At 38.2% G+C, this 24,139-nt stretch overlaps 2 protein-coding genes across 3 annotated transcripts in view; both read right to left on the bottom strand.

The window, feature by feature from the left end:
- Window positions 1–1,582: 1,582 nt before the first annotated feature.
- On the bottom strand, window positions 1,583–10,994 carry lgmn (legumain). Its single transcript, XM_067480666.1, has 14 exons — window positions 10,836–10,994; window positions 10,402–10,561; window positions 10,067–10,164; window positions 8,170–8,251; window positions 7,988–8,070; window positions 7,780–7,855; window positions 6,428–6,490; window positions 5,931–5,997; window positions 5,439–5,557; window positions 4,274–4,363; window positions 3,807–4,016; window positions 3,500–3,670; window positions 3,016–3,083; window positions 1,583–2,105 (listed from the first exon to the last, which is right to left on the bottom strand). Exons 2-14 carry the CDS (start codon window positions 10,540–10,542, stop codon window positions 2,045–2,047), a joined length of 1,329 nt encoding a protein of 442 aa, XP_067336767.1. The 5' UTR covers window positions 10,543–10,561; window positions 10,836–10,994; the 3' UTR covers window positions 1,583–2,044.
- Window positions 10,995–11,437: 443 nt separating this feature from the next.
- pcnx1 (pecanex 1) overlaps window positions 11,438–24,139 on the bottom strand; it is a 32,327-nt gene continuing 19,625 nt past the window's right edge. Inside the window, exons 15-37 of one of the 2 annotated variants that reach the window (XM_067480664.1) lie at window positions 23,643–23,753; window positions 23,321–23,412; window positions 22,395–22,504; window positions 21,847–21,952; window positions 21,624–21,716; window positions 21,277–21,427; window positions 20,843–20,984; window positions 20,315–20,492; window positions 19,936–20,044; window positions 19,480–19,609; window positions 19,313–19,371; window positions 18,798–19,013; window positions 17,522–17,775; window positions 17,193–17,423; window positions 16,524–16,624; window positions 16,176–16,326; window positions 15,854–16,084; window positions 15,489–15,763; window positions 15,197–15,375; window positions 14,581–15,008; window positions 13,871–14,011; window positions 13,289–13,567; window positions 11,438–12,738 (exon numbers count right to left, since the gene is read on the bottom strand). In XM_067480664.1, coding sequence (XP_067336765.1) covers window positions 13,427–13,567; window positions 13,871–14,011; window positions 14,581–15,008; window positions 15,197–15,375; window positions 15,489–15,763; window positions 15,854–16,084; window positions 16,176–16,326; window positions 16,524–16,624; window positions 17,193–17,423; window positions 17,522–17,775; window positions 18,798–19,013; window positions 19,313–19,371; window positions 19,480–19,609; window positions 19,936–20,044; window positions 20,315–20,492; window positions 20,843–20,984; window positions 21,277–21,427; window positions 21,624–21,716; window positions 21,847–21,952; window positions 22,395–22,504; window positions 23,321–23,412; window positions 23,643–23,753 — 3,629 coding nt within the window. In that variant the 3' untranslated portion in view covers window positions 11,438–12,738; window positions 13,289–13,426. Of the gene's footprint in view, window positions 12,739–13,231; window positions 13,568–13,870; window positions 14,012–14,580; window positions 15,009–15,196; window positions 15,376–15,488; window positions 15,764–15,853; window positions 16,085–16,175; window positions 16,327–16,523; window positions 16,625–17,192; window positions 17,424–17,521; window positions 17,776–18,797; window positions 19,014–19,312; window positions 19,372–19,479; window positions 19,610–19,935; window positions 20,045–20,314; window positions 20,493–20,842; window positions 20,985–21,276; window positions 21,428–21,623; window positions 21,717–21,846; window positions 21,953–22,394; window positions 22,505–23,320; window positions 23,413–23,642; window positions 23,754–24,139 lie in introns of those variants that run through there. The other variant, XM_067480663.1, reaches the window with a different exon arrangement.

Genomic DNA, 24,139 nt, shown 5'->3' with positions numbered 1-24,139 from the left:
GAGGTAATAATTTAAATTACATTCATTTATGAAAGTGGGGCTTTTATTTGTGAAACTATTGGTAGTGAGTTCATGTAAGTACATAATCTGAGTACACACAGACAATGAGGAGGTACCACAAAACAATATACAGTGGTATGTTTTTATCAGCGCAAACTTGTGTGAGGATCTAGTGATTCAGTAACAAATAAGTTAAACACTTTTTATTATTTCCCTAAACGTGAATGAATTAAGTAAAATATATATTTTCTACTCTGGAGCGTTAATGTGGCCCTTTGTTGTGGTTTCTCATAAATGAAACTTGGCATTAGAGCAAAATAATTCCGGTATATGGTCATCACATTTAAGTATAATCAAACATCATTTAGCAAAGCACATAGCAATGAATTGTCAAATATTATAATTATTGATAGTTCAATCCTCGGAGAATAAATACACAGGCAGAATTATATAAATCCAATCAGCAACTAAATTGAGACCACAACACACTCACACACATTAAATTAAAAGATTGGTCGCTAGGTGTCGCAATTTCATCATTTAAGCAGAGGTTGTAGGAGTAAACAAATTCAATACCTAAGTAAAAGTCTAAGTAATTGACTAAATAATTACACCAATTCAAGTAGAAGTACCACTTCAATCCGCTCACCTACTGTGATGTACTAATAAGTACATTTCGAAAAATCACTTTAAATACTGCCAGGTGTTAATCCATAATAACCGATCACAAAAAAATCTGAAAATTATCCTTTGATTTGAAGTAGAGTAAAAGTAAAACTAACATAAAATGGAATTATATATGTGCCATTCACGCATATCTGGGAATCAAGGTACATGGACTACACAAAAAGTACCACTCGCGGTTATTTACATTTTGCAGGTATTTATTGTTTTTTTTGTTTTGTTTTTTGACTGACAAATTAAAATCGATGATGGTGCTACTTTAAAACCTTTTGTTCTATTAAAAAACTGAGTTGCTAGAGGAAAAGACAGATTCATCAGAGACAGTAAGCTTTATATACTAAGTCTCTGCACAAATATTCATGACAGTTGACCTAAACAGTTGTTGAGATATTTCAAACTGGATCCAATGACATTTCTCATCATCTATCCAATGAACTGCAACAAGGTTTTGTACGAACATCTATGGGCCCCTGGTCACTATTATCAGATCAAAACTTAAATTGGGTTCATGCTTTAGGTTTTGACCAACCACCTGCAAAATCAAGACGTTTGGCCTCACGTGTACTTGTTGTGGCCCATTTTACCAAAATACTACACGCGTCAAGCAAGCACATATAGAATCTATATAAAACCCTCATCATAACATCAAAACATAAATCTTTGTCAACATGCAGGCACTAAATATTATTAAAGATTCTTTTTCAAAAACAAAAATACCATCCTAAAATAGATAACGTCAATTAAAAAATAATTCTAAAAATATGAACCTGATAGTGATTCAGGTAAAAAAGGATGCATGTAGCTCTGTCTCCGTTAGGACAATTCCGTTTGTAGGAAAATGTATGTCATCAAAGAATAAAAGCAGGTGCTGAATTTTAATAAAGGTAAAAACATTAGATCATTTTTCAGCAGTTGTAGTTGTCAGTTTTAATTTCAAGATCCCTATGTTACATATAGTGTCTTGAGGTTCAACACACACTCATTGTTTATTAATAAATCATTTACATGTTATTAAACATTCATGCGAGGTATTTTGTACCCCGAATAAAGGTAAGAGCAAAACGAATTTACACAAATTTTATGTTATTAATCTATCCTATGTCATAAAAATCAGAGGCTGTAACATCATTCATAAACCATTCGCATAATAGTGTAACACATCATAAAACAATTTAAAACATTCTCAGTAAAATAAAAAAAATCACAGCTTTAAAAAAAAAAAGTGTTAGTTCCAATAGTATCAATAACGTGAACGTGACAACAGATTGATTCTGTAGCAATGCAAAGAGAAGATTTGTCTTCTTTCCCAAGAAGAGTTTCCCACATCGAAGAAGTAGACTAATCTGAAACTATAATGGTCTCACAGAAAGAAACCATTTTTCTTATTGGGTTTACAAACAGAGTCCATGGCCAGCAGGATGCTGCAGAGACACACAACAACATAGATTTAAGAAATAAACAATTTCAATTAAAAATACTTAACAAATACATTTTACCATTTTTGTCTAAAACTTCCTGCAATGCCCTTAATAAATTTAGTCTAAACTTTTCCTAAAACAACTTTCAGTCCTTTTCTGCCAGAAAATTCACTTTCTGCTCAGTCCTACTCACGGACGTTGTAACAGACTTTAAAAGCAGTCCTCAAAAACAGAGACTAGATCAAGTCAACTGCTTCAACAGCTTTCGGCTTGTCCCTTCAGGTGCGGCCACAGCAGAACGCGTTCCGCACTTTGATTTGCCATGTGTTGTTACGCCGGACGCCCTTCCTGCCACAACCCTCCTATTTTATCCAGGCTGTGGGATTCGAACCCACGCTTCCGCTCGGCCATCCTTACAACACCCTCAAAAATAGAGACTGATCTTTAACAAAGGCTCAATATTTTCCTTAAGCAGCTTGTCACTGCATGTTTTGGCGAAGATGTCTCGAAAGAGGAGTGTTTTTGTTTGCGACTATTTCTGCTGTGGTTTACACCCACTAAGTAGATTATTCTGCCAGCAATTTGGTGCTTTTGTATTTGAATCATAATAAAATTAAGTGCACGTCATGTGATTTTTGGCAACAATGGAACAATATGGCACAGAAAGAGATAGCAAGTAAAAGAGGCAAAAATTGTGCTAGAAGTATTTATTGTTATTTTTTAGTTTTTTTAATTAGTAGCTAATAAAAACTATAAAAACATCAGGATAAGTGACTAGCAAAATTTTTGACTCCACAAATTTAAATATATAATTCAATTCTCATAGAGAATAAAGAAAATGACTAAAAGAGTCAGGGCAGATACGAAACAGGTGGGTTAAAAACGGTGGCTGACTGAGAGAATGAAATCATACCTGTCAGCAGTGTATCCTCTCTCACACAGGTTCACCAGAGCGTACAGATGTCTCAGTGCATATTCATACTGAAACACAAATGAACATCACATGTTTAACATGTCACGACTACAGCTTGTAAATTATAGTAAATGGTTCCTTAAATGTAAATGACCAAAGTTGATTTTCCCCCGTTGTAATTGTGGCACTGAAAAGGTAATTTCCAGAGAAAGGGCTACTAAATGTAACCATACAGTTCCATGAAAGTACCTGAGTAAATACCAAGCTTATACATAACAATCAACTATTTATTAGTAAATGAACTGTAATTGTAATTCTTGGCATATGAAACTGATCTGTTTCCCTTTTTGAAGCAGTAAGTTTCAACCGAGAGCAACAGATGAATCCTGCCTAAGTGTGACAAATTACAAAAGCCGCCAACATTTTCTAACTTTGTACAGGATCTGGTTTAACAGTGTAAAAAGAATCTTCTGTGCAGCCCTACCTCAGGTTTGTTCCAGTTGAAGCAGTTGTATTTGTAGTGTTTAACAGCGGCCCTGTAGCACTGATGCTGGGTCAGGTCAGCTCTGTCATTGAGAACCTCCTCGGCCTTGAATTTATCGCCGGTCACCTTTTCGACTATTTGGTGCGTAATTTCAGCCATCGCCTCCCTGACCTGAAAACATAACAATCTTTAATATAGGTAGTATCATGGTAAATGATCAGTTTATGCAGTTGAATGATTTGCATGGGATGCTTGACTAGATATACTGCTGGCAGCCAAAACATTAGTGAGCTTTGCCACTCTTCACCTTGAAGTGGGTGTTTATTTCCATCAACAGGCCCCTAGCACTCCTGATATCATTGGAGGCCATCATCTTCCTCTTGAGGATAGCAAGAGGAACGTCAGGGCTCGGGGTCAGATCCAGGTTTGTAACTGGCTGCAGAGTCATTGGAGGAGCGGGTGGGCTGTCTGCTTTGTGGTTGCCCTGAAATTCCACAACCTTCATGTGTGCCAATGTCTATACAGAAAGAAAAACGAAATAAAAGATGGTCAAGTAAGATATGTAATGATATAAGCAGAGAAACATTTAGGTTTCATGTTTTCTGCCTCACAATTCACCACTATTCTGCTGTCTGTCATTTACACTTTATAACCCCACCCCATCCATGCCGAAACAACTAAAAAAAAAGTACAAGAAACCCCCTGCCTCCAAAATATACCTTTGGTTCATATTGGGTACAGTTTCTCTCGGCAGTGATCACTCTTTTCTCTCACCTTGTTTCCAAACTGCTGGACGTGGCTTGTGTTTGTGTGGTTCTTTACAATCTTGAACTGCTTCAGCAAAGTTTCCTTCGTCAGATCTTCCTAGAAGCACAATGACAGACAAGATTAGTTCAATAACATAAGAAACAAAATGTAAAAAAAATACATGCCTTGTGTAAAATCCATTTTAATGGCTCACAAATAAAACAATCCAATTGGTACTTCATTTTTGTTCTGCTATAGATGTTCGAGTTCCCGTTTAAGGATGATTTATGCCCACAGTTACTACTATGTTCTTATGCAAACTTACCAGATGGTAATCTGCTGGCTAAAAACAAACCACTGTGTCTGATGGAAACGTTCACTACTTCCTTTTCTGCCTATTTGATATCCGGTGTTTGGAAAAGCAAATACACCTTCATAGGACATCTTAGTTTAGGTTAGACTAAGAACAAACGTGGAACAATTACCATTTCATACTGAATATAACAAAGAAATATTTATTTCTGAAGAAAATGTACTGGATTTATCATAACTGTTTACTCCATAAACAAGTTAAATGATATGGGTTTGTGAAATATTGTGAGAAAGCAGATAAAGTGTCAGTTTGCAGCATTGTAATGGTTTGAAATATAATGGAGACGTAGGAACACCTACATTCCTTCCTTAGACATTGTTGTCTGGTTTAGCCCTCATCAACATGGGCTGGGCACTGACCCCTAGAGTTCAGTCCATTTGCATGAGCTGCAAAAGCCTTTTCTAGAGCAGATGATAACTGACCCGGGTGCCGAGGGCAAAATACTTAGGTGTAGTCAGCAGCTGGAGGAAATTCTGCACAAGGGCTTTATTACCCTTCACATGTGGCCCACTTATCAGTCCTTGGCTGACTGTTTGCTCACCGTGTGATTCAGCTAAATCATGCTACTCAATGTTCAACATGTTTTGTTTAATTTCTGATCTGGAAAGTTTTCCCAATCCATTTCCAAAATTAGGACAAATCTCTTTTAACATATAATATTTTGTATTAATATTGAGCGCTTTCCTTTCTCCCTTTGGTATAATGTTTGTACTGTATGTATGTATGCGACAAACTTTTAAGGAGATTGAAAACCATCTTCTTTCTCAAGAAAAACAATGGGTGCTTCGATTTAAATACAACAGGAAACCCATCACGCACCGCATCAGAGTCCTCCATCCAGTTAACGCTATACCAGTCACCCAGGTATGTCTGCCTCTTCTCATCATAATAGCAGGCGTAAGAGGACTCATGATCGTTGGCGGCTGTGGTGGCATACACTGAAAAACAGACATATTATTATGTTAACGCATAAAATAATTTAAGTAATAGTTTTTATTTTTGATTTGTTTTCAACTTTTCGCTTTACATTTGGACCTGAGATAAATCAGGCATTAATTTACACAATCAATTGTGAGTCTTTTGTGGCACAAGCAGAAAACCACAATGCTGACCTCAGCCTAGGCTAGACATGACAAAGGATGTAAAAACAAGTGCTGAGCAAGCTCTTATACAGAACTCACATGACTAATCGTGGTGAAGTAAGACTGTCACATAAAAACATAAAGTTGATGCCTTTGTGGGTTAAAGTAGTTAATCAACTGCCACTCTTTATTGGCAGGTTAAACGCTGATGAAGTAAAGTTTAACTTACCATCAATGTTAGTAGGCAGATGTGTCATCATTGACCCAGACTCACATGCCTCAATGTAGAACACCATCTGTTGTGTGAGGGTGAGCAGACCAACATGTTATAATCTGATCTTGAGCAGAGTTAGATTATCACATGACCGGCTTCTATCACTGACCCGTGTCGTTGTCATTTATTTGAATTATTTATTATTTTAAAAGTAGTTTTTAGTCCTTTAGTCATTTTTCCACATCTCCTGTAGATGAGGAGATTCCTCTAAGTTGGATTTTATATATTTTTATTTGTTCTGTTTAGAAATTATTTTAAATGATTCTATTGTGATGAGATTCTATTGTGTGTAATGGGTGTGCCTGTATGTAACATTGTGATAAATAGCTAAAATGAATTGTGATACAGCACAATTCAATCCAAGACAAAATTCCCTAAGGGGACTGTGAATTCTATCTTGATCTTGATCTATATACAAGAGCACAAATACACATTTCCATGCAGCTGCATACCTTTTTGTATTTTTTATTTTTGTGCATGTATGTAATGGTTTCTTGGAGGTCTTCAACATGGAGCTATACAGAAATAGAAGAAAACAGTTTTATTTTATTTTGCAGATTCACAGAAAGTACATGCTACACACGTAGTACTTCACACTTTTCCACATATCCACAAGTTTATATAGCATTAAATAGTTATAATTGCTGTGAATAGTGAAACCCTTACGTTTACTGTTTTCTCTGCTAACCAACTATCTAGCAAACTATTTATGAAGTGCTGAGTATGGTTATTTTTGTCCATAGTAAAAAGCAGAAAATGTTTAAAACATTATTTATTGTCTAATTTATTCTCTTGCTTACTTGTTTCCTAAGACATTTTATAACTTAAATTATAAATATTACAATTTTACGGACCGCAGAGTCAATCCCTGGTCCCGCCTATATGTCGAAATGTCTCTGGGCAAGACAGACCTAACAACCCCTAACAGCCCATTCCCATCCCCAGCTGTGCAGTGCCGGTCCCAGCCCGGTAGAAATTGGGGAGGGTTGCATCAGGAGGGGCATCCGGCATAAAAATAGTGCCAAATCAATATGCGGACAATGATCCGTTTTGGCGACCCTAAACTTACGGGATAAGCCGAAAGGACAAAACAAAAATTCAGACAAAGATATTATAAAGATAACTTTGTATCAACACAATGTTACGTATGAACCCTCTAGTTTAAATCCAAACTTGCCTAAGAGTATACTGCCTTACAAGCTCCTTTATAAGGCTGTAGACACAGCAATTTATAGAGCTAATATTATCTTATAATGAAGTGGCTAAAGCGCTGATGTCATGTTTAACATGTTTACCATCTTAGTTCAACATTTGCCGATAAGCAGTAAATTTGCACCGTTTTGTAGATACAGGATACAGGACAAGCTAAAATTGTGACTAACACTGGATGAATCAATGTCAGCCACACCACTGATATCTTTTACCAGTTTAAATGATTATTCATCCAATAATTATATATTTTGTTAAATTAAAACTGTAAACCTCAGGGATTTTGTAGAAAATTATATTAACAGGTTATCAAAAAATATTTTGGTATTAGTTACTAGAGATTTAAAGTTAACTTTAAGTATACAATGTAATGTATATGCCTCAGTTCCATTTCACTTCATAGCGTTGTATGCAACACTATATAAGCTAAAATAAAGAACTATTACTGATGTTGAGAAAGAGAATATAACATACGTGTACAAGCTAAGCATGAGTAAGGACATTTCTACTAATTTCTACTTCCGTTTTATGGTTGAGAAATAGTTACATATCTTGCAGTAATTTCATGAGTGAGCAGGAAGTAAAAAGTACTCACCTCATCATTAGGAAATGCCAGAATACCAGGTGCCCCGTGGTCAGTGAAGTAGACAAACACATGATCTTTGGGACCACTGCCAACAAAACAGGAACAAGGTCACAAAAAAAAAAAAAAAAATTGGAAAAACAAGATAGTGTTGTTCTGATGTCTGGTGTGAGATTCATCACTGCATCTCTAGTTTTCTCATTTTTACTGTTTTACTTGCCTCTTCAACACTTTTCCTGAGCCACCTTTGATTTTTGAGGAGTCACCCTTCAGTACAGCCAGAAAATTTTGTGGGGTCACATCCTGTTAAAAAAAAAACAGTTCTTGTTAAAACAGTGTGCTTGAATTCTCTGAGAGCTCTGATTGGCACCCTTGTACAACTATTTAAACAATAAAACTCACATCCCCAATGTAGTCTTTAGGAACTCCCTTGTAAACATCTGTACCATTTGGCCTGTTGATCACTATGCCAGGCGTGGGGTTTCTGGAAACAAGAATTATTCCAGTTTAAAGAAGGAAGTGCAAATGGCTGACGAAACGGTTTTAAATTATGACAAGATGGGATGATTCACTTATCAGGTGACACAGGGAAGAATGAGTGTCCTCCACAACACAAAAGGCTGTTTATGTACACAAAACTAAACTCTGTCACACAGCTTTTTAAAATCAATGAAATATTGTCTAGGTAAACCTGGAAAATGCCTCTGCTAGTTTCGCGATAAGCTGCACTATTTGCATCTTGAGTTATTTATTAACTACATATTCAATAGACTCTGATCATGTCAGCCCTACAAAGGCATGTCGCATGACTGAAATAATTAATGTTGCATAATGTTCGTCTAAACTTGACCTACATAATATAAAAATATTTTCAGACACTGATATCCGACAGAAAACAGTGAAATGTGAGACAGCTGACAGACTAATCAGCAGCTCAAAAGATGTGCAGGATCCTACTGACCTGCATATAATGTGCTTATGTATAACTTCTCTTGTTGATTTATTTATCACGTAAACAATCTTGCCGCTGCTAAAAGGTCCTGTTGACTGAGTTTAAATTATTTGCAAATTAAGTGATAAGTCAATGGAGGGAATTAGCAACAACTTACAATGGATTAATACACTGAGATACTTATCAAGCAAAAATACAAAACTGACACCAGTTCCATCTCCTCAAATCTGAGGATTTGCTGCTTTTCTCTGTTTACTATATGTATGTAGATACAGTATGTTTAACTGTAAATTGAGTGCATTTAGGTTTTTGACTGTTGGTCAGATGAACAATATATTTAAACACTTGGGACCACAGTAATCAACTGACTGAAAAAAACAACAACTGCTCAGTGACTTAAATAAATGTAGGCGGCATACCTATGGCAGACTATTTGGAGAAGTGTGCAGTCTCCATTTCATCCTTCTATTACTGAATTTTACTCAAGCCTCAATTTAGTCATACTGTAAACATTTCATACATGAGAACAGGTTATATACAGAGGAAACCTCAAAATGAATTGGTCCAATCAGGCCACGTACTAGAAAGTAATTTCTCCCAAGTCAACATTAAACAAAATCACAAGGTCATAAAGTGTCAAAAACTCATGTGTCTCACTGTGTGTATGTTATCGCAATTGTAACTGAAACTGATAGATCTAGTTTCATTAGGACAAATAAAAGTAGCAAATGTCACAGGTGAGAAGCCACAAACACACAACTTTGAGAATTTGTTTGAAAACGTAAGGAGCCACTTCTTGGAAATATTATCCAAATTACTGTTTAAATGGTCAAAAATAAGCCATTTGCACAGTACTTACAGATGATCAGCCATCATCCATAAATAATTCTAATAGACATTTTAATATCTTGATCCTAAACAAATTCGTCAACTTTTTTTATATGCAGCACTTCGAAGTTTAATGCAGTTTGAAGAAAATAACTTAACTTACTTTGCACTGAAACTATAATTGAAAAATAATAACATATTTGATAACACATCAGGCACCAGATTATCAAATGATCTGGTTTGTCGCTTATCAGTATCATATGTATTAAGATGAATATTTTTAGCTTATGTTACCGTTTACAACCCTGTAATGTGCAAGTATAATACTAAAGAGTTTCTAGTCTATTCAACATTTGTAAACAATGACAACTATAACTGAGGCTCGCATTTCTTTCAAAGTCAATGAACCTTTAACAAGGGAAGGAAACTCGGCAAACTAAACCATTGGGGAGTGTGTGAACACTTCAGGGGAAAGAAGAAGTCAGGTCAGCTTCACAGAAACAAAACAAGCCAACTCACTCTTCATTTTGAGACAAGTCATCATACATCATGACCACAATCTGCTCATCTGGGATGCCGTTATTGTGAACAATCTGGTAGGCATGGCAAACATCAGCCTGAAAGGAAGAGTAATAAGTGGATGTCAGCGGGTACATGATCACAATCAGTCTACCAGCACTTTGGGAGGCTGTAAGAACCTTTCAAATCATGCATTTTGAATGAGAAGCAGCTTATCAGAGGGTTAAAAATACCTTATCAGAAACCAGGGCATTTTAAACGAGAAAACAAACAAGACATGCGGGGTTTTCGCTTGATATGGTGCCACTGTATATTACTGTTTAGGTTCCTCTCACCTGGTGCCTGTAGTTGTACCACCCATTGGAGCCCGCTACGAGAACCACCCAGTGTTTTCCACCGTCTGGCTCCTGTGAGGGGAATGCATTCACCAACCCCAGACTCAGGCCGAGCAGGGCGAAGAGGACTGATGGATACATGTTTTGTTGTGTGGCAATCCTGGAGGGGTGACATGCAGAATGACCAACGAAAACACCGTCAGAATAATGGTTAATAAAGGTTTAATAGCAAAAACCGCACGGCTCGATATCAAATGACATCATCCCAAGGGACTGGCTGGATGTCACATGACGACTAGTTAGCTTAACTGGGTCCAGTTTCAGGACCTTTCTAGCTAGCAGCGCACAAGCTGAGCTTTTCACAACAGTAAATGTGACAAACACACTCGAAATAACCCCCAAAGACACAAACACCTACATATATATATTTTTACCTTTTCTTTGTCGTGCTGAACGGAGCAGTCAGCGAGAAAGTAAATACTTGTACATCTCGGCACGAGCCAGTGGGACGTTTATATGTGACGTCGGGATAGTCGTTGCTAGGAATTCTCCAGAAGCAGCCAATCAGAAGACAGCGGGGGGCGGGGCTTGACTGTAAAGAGCAACAACATGCAGGAGCCTGTTGATTTAGTGGTGAGGGTGAAAATCAGATCAGTTAGATCAGGTAGACTTCGAGTTTCTTTGAAAACAACTTTTCATATACAGTGTGAGCATAAGTTTTTGGATGGTTACACGTATTACGCTCTTCCGTTGCCGAGCTTAGAGATGAATAAGCACCACATAAAAAGTGCCGATTGTCAGCTTTAATTTGAACTATTTTACATCAGAGGTGGGACAGATGTGTTTTTTTTCTTGACAAATGAGAGGTTGTTAACTCGAATTACCCTTTGATACAACATGCTCTGTTTTGGCCCCCTCATTCATTCTTAATAGGGTGACGTTAGAACTTCAACCTCATTAATATAAAGAGAGTAAAATTACCATCTTTCTGACAGTTTAACATTTTAAAAACGGAGAAATTACAATAACAACGATATTTGACTGTGAACTGTGTTTATTGTATTCCTTCTTCTGACACCAGATTAATAATAGAAAAAAAAACATCTATAAGAGCAGCAAAGTACAAATAAAATATGAGCCCTTCAAATAGTAAGACGATTTAAATCGTAAAGGAAATAAATTAGGTTGAAGACGTATAAACTGTAATTGAAATACAAACCAAAAAGATGGTAGTTACTGTACACAAAGTGATCCAGTCACCATGCTGTTCCAATATTTAGTTTCACTGGTTGTATATCAGCACATGGTCATAGGTGCATCATTTTTTTTTCCAGGTGAAGCTTTCCCCGGCCTTCACTGCAGCCATCTTCAGATTCTGGTTTTCAGCAAATGGAACACCTACCTCAACAGTAATAAAAATGAACTTTGACTGAATTTACTGTATAAATTGTTATTTTTAAGAATACCACCTTCTGATAAGGCACATATAGGATCTAAGGGCTGTAAAAAGTGGCTGTTGTAATGGTTAATAGAAATGTATTGATTATGTATAGATCTGTTGTAAACCACTGTTCCACCATGATAAGAAAAACTAACAATGACAAACTGCAAAAAAACAATGTGGCAGATGAAATTTCATACCAACAGTATATGAAACTGGTTTTGCAACATATTTCACAATTCATTTCTAATAAACTGGGTGTAGTACAGATCTATCATGTGATTCACTACCATAACCAAGTCATAAACACCACAGCAAAAAAACTCAAATCACTTACCAGTTCACTCTTCTTAGCCTCAACATTTGTTTCTTTTAGTAAAAACCCATGTTAATTTAACCTGTAAATTTGAACTCAAGCATTCACAATGTGTAGTTTAATTTGTTGTTGAGGGATCAATAAAACACCCAAGAGGCATATTAAAGATGTCAGCAATAAATCAAACGTTTATTTCTCCATTTAGAAAAGAATTGAGTTAAATGGTGAAACAGTCCATCAAAAATCTGGCAACTAGATTTCCACCAATGGTCCTTAATACATTTACCTTTGTCCCAAAATGGAAAAAAAAAAGACGTAACAAAGTGTAATTACCATGTTCACAGTAATAAATATTGAAAACAAAATCTTTTATACATTGACATTATATATATATATATTTGTAAATATATATATATATATATATATATATATATATATATATTTAGATATAATAATATACAGTAAAAAGTTATTTTCAAGTTTATCAAACATAAAATAATAAAATAATAAATGGCTGAAAACAGAATGATGATTGCATTTTTTTCATTCCAAGGCATCTGTAACCATGGCCGTTCTGAGTCTGAAATAAATAAAATGTGATATTATTATCATCTAAAGATTGTAGTGCAGCACTGTAAATTAAAAAACAAAAATAATAGTGCAAGTTATTTTTTTCTTTGCGAGAAACTAATCTTGCAATTTTAAAACTAATCGAAAAGGAATGACATAATGAAACTGAGGAGTTTGTTGAGCACAGCACCAGCAAGTCTCTGCCTTTTGTCTGCTCTGCAACAAAACTATCTCTGTTATCTTGGCAGCAAAAAATATGAAAAAAAAAAGCTTTCACATGTAAGAAACCATGGAAGATATTCAATACCAGGCTTATTTGGCAAATTATTTCAAGACAAAACACAAAACAATCTCCAAACGCTCTTTACACTCATCTCTGTCAAAATTTCCAACAAAATAGTCGATGAAATGCATAGAAAGTAATCCCCAGTAGCAAGAACTAACTTAAGAGTTATATACTGTCATGCAGCATTTTTGAGAAGCAAAGCAAGGCAGATACTGTGGATGTGTGTCAATGCAGTAATGGATGCTGGATGAATGTATATTCTGCCTCTGCTTACACTTTTCCCTGGCTTCCTTTTCCCCATCAGCAATAAGGAACAGGGGAGGGGGAGGGCTCCCGTTTCCTGTTTGTCTGCAGGTTTTTTTGCGTCCTGCTAAATGCCAGGGAGGGCTGGCTTCATGTGTGCTTGCTTTTCTCAAACCTCTGCGCCCAGCTCAATGACTCCAGTCTCGATAATGGGCACTAGCTTATCTTCCACCTGTACCAGCAGGATGGTTTTGTCAATATGGGAGCGATTGGCTGGGTCTCGGCTACAAGGCACCCACCGGTGAATCACCTGCACAGGGCAACAGAGGAGGCAGCTTTGTGAAAAGAAACATCCAATCACATTTGTGAAGAGGAGGTGGGTCAAAGAGTATAAAAATAAGACACAAGAACAAACAAGATAATCACAGTAAAACATGCCAATGGCATTCAAGGTCAGTTTGACAGTATGTGTATGTGAGCTGAAAACTACAGCAATAGAAAAGATCATATCTAGACCAACAATCGAAACTTTCACTTTCTGTGCCTTGTTGCATTTTAAGCATCAGTAAACATGGGGTTGCTGATGTGTTAACAGGTGTTACAAATTACTTACATGTCCTTCCATGCCCTCTAATGGGCTCCAGTCCCTCCAACAGGTCCGTCCTGCCCTCAATCTCACTGTCTCTTCAGGCCACTGCAGCTCCTTCCTCTTTGATAGGTTGATGTTCTCCAGCACCTGACTCACATCCACAATCTGGACAACATTACAGATCCCCATCAGTAACATTCACACCAGAGTAGATATGCAAATACATTTTATAAAGTCAAAATCAGAGGAGAGGATGCAGCTGGTTGATCATCTATCGGCACTTATGTAAAGCTTACTTCAGGGTGTTCTGGTACAATAGTGGTTAAGATGGTTACAATAATATGGGAAGTAGTAGAAATATGTGCAGTCTACCCATTTATTCATTCAATTCCAAAATTTTCAATAAAAAAGGAATAAAACAATCTCAAGAGTTATACAAGTAGGACATACTGAAATTGCCTGTTTAAATTATATGCATAGAAATGCACAAAAATATTTCTTTGATGTTATATTGCTGCTGCTGGTGCTATTAATGTTACCAAGATAAGACAGGCTAAACTGACAGACTCAACAGAATGGGTAACAATAAAATTGTACGGCACAGTTCTTGGTTTGTTGATATAGTTTTTGCATAACGCTAATGATCTGCTTCTACATTTCACTTCCAAACTTCTTTTTCTTTTATTTCCTGGATGAAGATCATTTTACCTTATTTTTCTTTATTATTTACAAACCTGCACTCTGTAGGAGATGTCATCTCTGCGCACAGTAGAGACAGTGGGGTTGTGCTGTTGTGGGTGGTGATGATGGTGATGCTGACTGACAGGGTCGGTCACGGTGCTGCACAGGCCGTCATTGCCTAGGAGGCCCACCAGGGTGTGGCGTTTGCAGGGAGGGATGCTGTGGCTGGACAGAGAGGCGGAGGGGCCAGCAGGGTCAGAGGTAGAGCCGAGCCGGAGCTGCAGAGAGGTGGGGAGAGTGCGCAAAGAGAGCTGGCTGGTGGAGGAACGCCGGCAGGGCTCCAAGCCTGTAGTGGAGGTTCGCAGGGAAGATTGACGACTGCTGCTATAGCGATAAGAGGATGAATGGCTCGCAACAGAAGCTCTGGCTGGAGAATGGCGCACCAAACCCGACTGTACTGACTGGGAACTCTGACTTGTGCCTGGACCCAGGAAGGAGAAGGCAGAATTAGTGTAGCAGAAGTTGGGGCCCTTAATTGAAAGTGTTGATTATGGCATTTGAATAATGATAATAAGTAAAAATCTTACTTTACATAATTTGAGATGTCTCAAGTGAGACTCTCAGTAATTTGTCAGAGTATTAGTGCTTGTCAGGTAATACAGTTCTCACCCAAAGTGTGTGGCTGATAAGAGAGAGGGGGGGCAGGTACAGAGGTTCCACCCTGTGAGACTGAGGTCTGCTGAGAGTCTACCCCAGTCCCATTCCCACTGCCACTGGAAATCCCCCCTGCATCTGAATCCTCAATGTTCCCTCCACTGTTACATCCTGCACCACAGCCTTTCCGTAACCTGAGGGAACAGAAAATAAAAAAAATCATAAAGTATTATTTGATTTTAAAAAAAGTCAAAAACCTAACACAGTGCTAAATAACACAACAGACTGCATGTTTTCCACCACAAACCTGTGCCATGTGCTAACAACAAAGTTGCGGATGTTCCCAATGCTGATTGGGCCTCCCAGGATGTGTCCGAGCTGAGGGTGTGAGTTGCAGTATGAGGTGGTCAGTGGAGATACGTAAATTGGATACCCGATGGGCTGGTCACAAGAAGAATTGATCATGTTGCGTAGAGCCTGCTTAGCATTCTGGATGCTTCCACGCTCTGGGTTTCTATTTCTCAGGAACACAAGCTCCTGTTGTTGCCCTGCCCAAAGACCTCGGACACATTCTTTATTCACCTGCAAAACAACAGGTAAGTTCCCATTAAATAATATGTCTCAGAACAAGTGACAATTAATGAATGGTCATTTGTACTGTTGTATCCTCACCTTAATGACACGAAAGCTGAGGTATCGTCGATTCAACATGATGATTTTGTATTCATTGGTGCCTTCGTCAAGGACATGGCGCAGAGCGAGAAGTGACGCTGCGTTAGACAGCACGGCGCTCCTCCAGGCTGGGTCACCCTCGTGAGCGATGACCAGGTTCTGCTGGTGTGAGGAGATGGCTTCAAAAAGAACTGCGGGCTCATCGTACTCATCAGGGGATGTGAAGTGGTCCTGGCAGACCAAACAAAAAGAACTTTATTTTTAACACATCTCTACCTTCAGCCTGACTATCTGGGTTCTCTCATCTGTAACATATTCTCACCTGGTGTAATTTGAGAGACATTCGGATTCCAGGCACCACAACTTTCCTGAGCAGTTCCATGTCCGCAAAGATCCACTCATCTCGCACTGAAGAGATGCGGAAATCTCCCTTAAATAACGCATGAAGTCCATAAAGGAAAGACTCCAGATTGCTGTGAAGGAAATAAGAGGGCAAAAGAGAAGGTACACATTTACTAAATGGTCAAAACCAGATGACTTTCGTTACAGGCTTTAAAAAAGGAAACATGGATGTCTCTGAAAAAACTTGTTTTATTTTATGTCTGTCTGATATAAAAATGTGAACTCTGAGAGAATAAATGACATTTTGTTATGAAATTTACTAAATAACCTGGTAATATTATGGGCCGCTGTTCCCAGAGCTCTCCTTCCCAGCACACACAGGCCGAAGCAGAGCAGCACTAGAGCTGAATCTTTCTCACTCTCTAGTGGCTACAAACAAAGCAAAGACAACAACGATTCATATAACTCATATCTCATCTTTACAGTATCACAAACACAACCATCGGCACTAACATTTTCATTGCCTTTATTCAACATGTCATCTGACAACACATGGTGTAGGTACAGCATCCTTTAGGGAAGTAACAAGAAGCATCATCCTTTAAAGTCTGATTAAAATCAAACTGCTGCAAGGCATTTAAGGGCTTCAAAAGGCTTTTGAATTTTGACCATGACATTGTCAGACCACAATCTCTCCAAATATAATGAAAACTGCCTAATGTTGCTTTAAACAAAGAAACAAACAAACCTCAAATTAAGCCAATTTAATTATATAGCAGAATGTGTTTAGTGTGTTTTAGTGGGGGTGGCAGGGGCTCGGTTTGTAGAGTGGCTGCCTATTAACCATAGAGTCTATGGTTCAAGCCTCTACTTTAACCGGCCACATTTTGAATTGTCCCTAGGCAAGTCACTGAACCCCCAAACTGCCCAATCCCGGCTGTTGAGCTTGCACAACACAGTGCGTATCTGAGCTCTTGTAAATTTAAGTGAGCATTACCTTGGCTCTTCGAGAGTTGCAGTACTGGATCCAGCCCAGATACACTGCACAGAAACTGTCCTTGGAGATCCCTGCAAGGCGATGGTCATAGTCCTCGTCGATGTTGGGATTGAAGATGGGATCCAAGTCGACGTAGTTCCTCTCGCCACATCCCCGCAGGCTGTCTTTCATTGTCTCATTAGCCAGCCACTCTTCCAGTTTGGGGGAAGCAATCACATAGTAGATAATACCCTGAGATCAGAATAGGACAATGCAGCAGCTTATGTTTTTATATGGGACATAAATGTTCATTTAAACAGTTGCTCTTCAGTAAAGTGCCACACACTAACCTTGACATAGTAGGTTGTGAGGATGCGTCGTAGATCAAACACCTGCAGCATGGAGGCGGCGCTGTTATCAGTTATGCTATAGCCCTCTAGCACATATTTGGTGACCAGCACTTCCCAGGCCAGCCAGCGCTGTCCAAAGGCAGCATTAAAGGACAGGATGTGAGGGAGATGACCTGGCTCACAGCAACAGCAGGCCTCATCTTCCTCTACACCTTCAGTGATAGCCTCTACTTCTCTCTGCTGGCAATAAGTTCCTGAAGAGTAGAAATCAACAAGTTCAGAATATAAACGTTTTTTTTGTAAAAACACCTAATGGTCTTAATATTCATGTTGGCACACGGAAGCGCTATAAAATCATTTGTGTTAACGTAAGAAAAAGGTTTAGTTTTAAAAAGATAGAAAGTTGCTGACACACAGTGATGAGTGTCATACTTTGAGGAGTGTCTCCAATTGACTTGCTGCATGTGACACGCTGTGGAAGAGATTACACCATGTCACATGCTGCAGGTTTGTTGCATAGAAAAACTACACAAACTCACCCCAACAAAGCACACAGGCATGTTTAATTGATACAGACATCATAGGTGGAATGTTGATAAAGTAGTTTATACAATTGTCCTTCACTCCATTTTAAATAAAATTCAGATAGTGTCATTGTAAATCACATGCTGACTTGATTTTATAATAGGTTTAACTAAAATATGGCAATCATTGTACCCTATGGAAAACAGGAGTTCAACTTAGTGTAATTATAGACAGTGAACAAATACTACTGTAAATGAGAAGTCATTGTAAGAGATCAGCAGTTAACTTGTTTTTTTTTTTAGAAGGCATGGTAAAGCATGTGATACTACCCCTATTTATTTATATGGTTCTCTGTGCAACTTTATAACTGGACAGTGGTGCAGAAGTTTCCATAAAACCACTTTATACACGACATATTAAAACCTTAATTGGTTTGTAATCTGGTTGCTCCATTACAACTTGTATGGATCAATCGCACGTAAGTAGTTGCAAATAACATAGGAATAACTTAACACACAAACAGAGAGCTTTGTGAAGATCTGGTACAGCACAATCCTAATTCGTGCTTGAATTACTAACAAATACTTCAAATAGTATTTGCTGCTAAATGATGCAATACATTTTCTTGGTAATGTTAAGATCTTTACCCAATAACACCTGTACTTTTTTCACCGGTAAAATATGTAAAAAGATTTAATTTCTTTTTGATGCCAGCTTTAGTGTCAATTCTGTCTTACAAGATTCTTCCTACCTCTGAACTCCAGCCCTCGAAGCTGAAAAGTAACTAGGCCGTTGCCAATCTCGATTAGGTGCACCAGGGCATTCAGGTAGTCTGAGGCCAGAATGAAGCAATCCCCAGTGCTGAAGTTTCCCCAACGCCCCAGTAGGAGGTCTCCACACAGGCTGTGCTGCAAGGAGCGGGTAAGGTGCTCGTAGAAGATGGAGTTCAAATTGTTGTCATCGGAGCCTGAACAAGGTAAGCCAGACAAAACAGTCTAGTACATCATGTCTAGTGACCGATATCGCTAGACTACATTCATGTTTTAGAAGCGTCCACTTCTCCATCAGCTTCTTCTTTGAGCTTTACTTACAGTATACATTGGGATAAAATTAGTGTGTCCCAATTTGCCTCAATGATTACTAATTATCAAAGAGAAGTGAAGAGTTCAGCCTTAAATGAAGCGTATGAGTTAATAGAAAATGTGTATGCTGTCCAAAGAAACGTTAAAAGGAAACGTGACTGTTAAAATTAAATCAGATCCTCACCTGGATTTCTGTCAAGCTGAGAGGCCAGCCGAGTGTTAGAGTGATCGACTCTCTTAGTGCTGCACACAGAATTAAAATCACAACTTTCAGCAACATATTATATATCATATAACAGAAACTCAGCACTACTCCTGAATATGAAATAGCAGATTGACATTTTCTCCTACTTGTAGTCTCTTTCCCAAAACTTGACAGGGCGAACATAGGAGGTAATGAAAATGGCACTGCCCAGGAATGGGTTGAGGGGAGTGGAGAAGACAGCTGAAACTATAGCTTGGACAAACAGCATGGCAGAGTCTGGAGGGGCTGAGGTCAAGGATCATTAGAAAAATATGCATTCTTTTCTATATATATTAGGGTTAGAGCTTGATAATATACTTTCAGACACAATTAGTATACAAAACCTAGCATATTTAATACTGTTTATATATTTGATATTTGAATACAATCTATGACCCACAAAGGACATCATAGTTGAATCCCCATTGAAAGAATGGCAAAACATTAGCCGATTATTATATAGCTTCACAAAAGTAGGATTTACTGCAGTGCTGTATCTGTATAGGTGTAACTGGTGACTCAATTTGCATTTATGTTACGATAAAAGCGCAGTAAAATGATACGAGGCACAGCGAAGGGTTGAGCAAAGGCATGGAATGCTGAGCCCCATGTGATCTGCCAGGGGGCGATGTAGGTGTAGACAAAGTGCAACTTGTAGAACAGCTCCCACAACTGTAAACAACAAAGAAACAGTACATGAATATACAGTGAAATTCTGTTTATACAGCATCAAAAAATCCAAAATCTAAATCCAACTACAGAATACTCTGATTGCATAACAAAATAATGTTAGACTTTTCCTTTAGCAGTACAAAAATGACGGGGCAGTAGGAACGCTTTGCATAAAGGTCTTAACGACTACAATACTTTAGATGACATTAAGTATTTGTGTAGTGTCTCAGACGACTGCAAGTTGTAAAACTCATTATATAGTGCCCTCACTTTGCTGAAAACGATGGACATAACAAAAAGGTCGAGCAGCAGCGTCTCAGACAGATGGCGATAGTCGAAGGTGAAGAGGAGGACGGTGAAGAGGATGGTAACATACTGGTAGGTAGGACTGCTGTAAGAGGAGCGAAGCAGCTTCAAGCCTGCTACAGTGATCATCAGAGCACCAACCCTGCATGACATTTTCAGCACAAAAGGAAAAACAGACTGGTTTGTGGAAATACGTCAAACATTCATTGTGTGTGAAACTGTGGAAAAGCAGTTATGCAAAAATAATATGAATTATTTTGAGATATTTATTGAGTTAGAAAGACATATGTCAATTGTAGGCATAGCTAAGCAGGAAAAAAATCCCTTTTCTAATAGTTTAATCAGCCTTCAGTTTTTAGTAGATCAAATACGATGCCACAGTTAACCTCTTCACATTATATGTTATGTTATAAATGTTGAAAAAAAAATACAAAAGAAAAAGAATAAGTAGGATTAAGAAAATACATATTAGAAACCATTAAGTGTTCTCACTCTGTATCAAGTCTCTTCGGACTGGCAAGCTCTCTGGCACTGCCACTCAGCTCATTAAGGATGACAAGCGGGTAAAGAACATTCTTTTCCACAAAAAGCAGCCACACGTGAAGTTTTTCAAACCACATCACATGAGCTGCGTCTGATGAGAGAGACATGTAGTGAAGTTATAAAAACATAATTATGCTATGTCAAAGCAAAAACAGCATAGTTAAGAGAAATGACTATAAAGAAGCAAAAAACAATTGTCAGTATTTACAATCTGCATTCAAAAGTGTCCCAATTTATATAATTTATAATAAATAGGAAAAAATTCTATTTATTTCCTAATTTAGTGTGGCCATTTTACCTGAATAGATTTTAAAAGAAAAAGTATGTATAAGTAACGCTCAGAGACAGGTTTCTGTTGCTGTAGGTAATAAAAAGGTACTTACCCCTGACTTCAAACTGATAGTATTCCTTCGTTTTGAGCAGAGGGTGAGAGAAGCAGTACCAGGGCAGCTGCTTACGTACTTGAGGCAGCAGATAGTGGGTGATCAATCCAACTGTCCCCAGCAAAGCATAAAGGACATAACTGAGGAAAGGCTGAGGGAACACAGAGAAACTGGAAGTTAACGCATAAATTAGCCCAAACAGTTCCTGTCTTCTTGTTTTCAGGTAAATGAACCAAAACACGCTTTTAAACAGAACTTCCTGCCATTATCCATCAATTTTATCCCTCCATGTCCAATCTTTTGTTCTCAAAGAAGCGTCACATTTCAGTGAAAGATATTTACTGTACCTGTAGTGCAATGAAGACTGTGCTGACATGGATGGCAAAGTAAAGGACCGCTATGACCACACAGACTATGAGGTCAGACTGCAGACGCTCATTCTGTGACGGGATGAAAAACATTTGGAAAAAATGTAAACTTTTTATTGAAAATGAACTGCTTTACCAAATGCCTGCCACATATCATTCCACCCATTTAGCTTTAATTAGATAAAAGGAGAGGTCATCGTACCACTGAGGCCCTCAGCTTCTCAGGGAGAGGGTCCTGTACTTCAGACAGAGGGTCCTCTGGGTTCTTGTCTTTTAAATTGGGCAAAATCTTGGACTGTATCAGTGAGCTATAAACCAAGAAGGAAAGATATTAGCTGATTCACTACTATTCATTTCCCGGATTGTATAATCACTAACTGCTACAGAACAACCATTTTGTGAAGTAGTTTGAAGCTAATTCAACAGCGCATTACATGCTTGGAAAATCCTCGTCCAAGATAATCCCCAACATATGTACCAGTAGAAAAGTAACAGATTATGCTTTAATATGCATTTCTCTGAGAGACATGGGTCAAGTAGTTAAGTCGGCAAAAAATGGTTTACCAAAAATATTTTCCATTAAGTGCCAGATGGAAGTTTAACACATATGATCATCAGTGCCAGACATTGTACACACACACACAAAAATAAAAAAACACAAAAACATTCATTTCTATGGGACTCCACACCCCGATACTACACACACTATCTGACTTGACTGAGGTCTGTTGTGAAAGGCAGAGAACTTACATGAGGACAGAAGGGTCACTGCTTTGCCTGCTCAGGTGGTAAGATACTGCCACCAAGAGGCCACAGAAGACAGAAAATAACACAGGGATGTGATGAGGCTCCCATGTCTCCTGAGACACAGTAAATGACAATGTATTTATTAACTGTTCCACAAACAAAGAATATCTGCGTTCACCTTGCTTGTGGTAAAATAGAGGGTTAGTTTTCATACATAGTACATACTGGCACTAAAATTGCAATAACACTTCATAAATGTACAAATATTAGATAATGCAAAATAACGAATGATGACATCTGGCCTATGATTTAATGCCACTTAAAACTTGAGATATTTAATAGCTTTGTCCTTCCAATAGGAAGTGGTGTCAGAAAAGAGTTTTTGTTTACATGCACTATATAGAGACTTAAATAAAATGAACACGGATATTGCTGGAAGCAGATACTGTAGGTTTAAGATGGTTAAGACCTACGAAAACAACAACAAAGTGCAGATCATCTGTAGTGGGAACTTCCTTCTCCATCATTGAAGTAGCAATCCTGGGTCAAGCATGTGATTTATCATTATCACTTCAAACATTTTCATTTGTATTGTAATTTTTAAGTCCTCTAAAGAAAAAAGTGAGTGGTAGTTAAAATACAGGGCTGTTCACTACTCAGATTCCTTTTTTTAAGGCAACCTAAAATGCTGGACACAACACTTTTCAAAAGTAAATAAATAAAATAAAAACTATTGTGATACATGTTGCAATGTTATGATGTTTTAAATTCTGTGGCTGCACAGAATTTGCGGAGGATCGGTTAAATTCATTTGTGCGAATCCAGGTTACTTTCTGGAGGGGAGTCTAATTGGACTATATGTCTGTCAGAGTACTTCTTTTCACATTACAGTTTGATGAGATTTAGATCTTGGCTGTCTTTGCTCTCACCTTCAGAGCTCCGTAGCAGAAGCCATAAAGCAGAGCGACGGTGACTATGCTGCGCAGGACGCTGTACAGTGCTGACAGAAGGCTTGTGGAGGCTGCAGAGAGCATAGAGGCAAAGAAAGGATGTCAGCAATGAAACCACTCAGCCTGACAGGCGCTGGGCCAGGAAGAATGCAAATCAGCACTCTGGCCTGTTGTGGAGCTTGCCATATCATAATATGTCATAGTAAATAAGGTGTAATTGAGAGTGCAAGTGTCTGTTGTCTCATGCAGTAGAGGTCAAAGTCACCCCTGCAGAGAAACCGTGCATCTGCAAGTTACTCACCATTGCCCCCAAACACATGGATGTCCAGCTGCTCGAAGAGGTACATGACAAATGTGTTGACTTGTGGCAGCAGCCCCACGAAGAAGACGATGGGAAAACACAGAGTGAAAACTGCAAGTAGAAACACGTAGAGGTTGAGAAAGTGACATCATTCAACGTTGATCAGATTACACATTTTTCCATTTTAAATTTCTCTCCCTTGCATTACAGATCAGATATCACAGATGATGGTTGTTTTTGCAATTTTCTGCATTACTGGTTCATACTGGTGCACACAGGCATGTTTCTAGGGGCAACTGCAGCTACAGTTGTTGATTGTTGTTTGATAAAATGCACTCTTAATATTGTCTATACAAACAAACAGTGCTTTTAGTAGAGAGACTGTGGCTCATATACAGTTTGTACTTTCCTAACAAAACTATTAAAGTGTAGGTTTTAATTTTCTCCTGTAGAGCCTGCTTATGTCAGCCACTTACACAGAATGCTGCAGTAAGTGA

Source organism: Channa argus, chromosome 16, assembly GCF_033026475.1.
Source record: "Channa argus isolate prfri chromosome 16, Channa argus male v1.0, whole genome shotgun sequence".
Classification (NCBI taxonomy): domain Eukaryota; kingdom Metazoa; phylum Chordata; class Actinopteri; order Anabantiformes; family Channidae; genus Channa; species Channa argus.
This window is presented reverse-complemented; position numbering and strand designations above follow the sequence as displayed.

What these genes read in the sequence shown, in the direction of transcription:
- lgmn (XM_067480666.1), bottom strand. Translation starts at nt 10,542, where the DNA reads ATGTATCCATCAGTCCTCTTCGCCCTGCTCGGCCTGAGTCTGGGGTTG. An exon ending in GGATGGAGGACTCTGATGCG is followed by an intron (nt 4,364 to 5,438) that starts GTGCGTGATGGG and finishes TTGTGCTTCTAG; the next exon opens with GAAGATCTGACGAAGGAAAC. An exon ending in TCAACTGGAACAAACCTGAG is followed by an intron (nt 3,084 to 3,499) that starts GTAGGGCTGCAC and finishes TTTGTGTTTCAG; the next exon opens with TATGAATATGCACTGAGACA.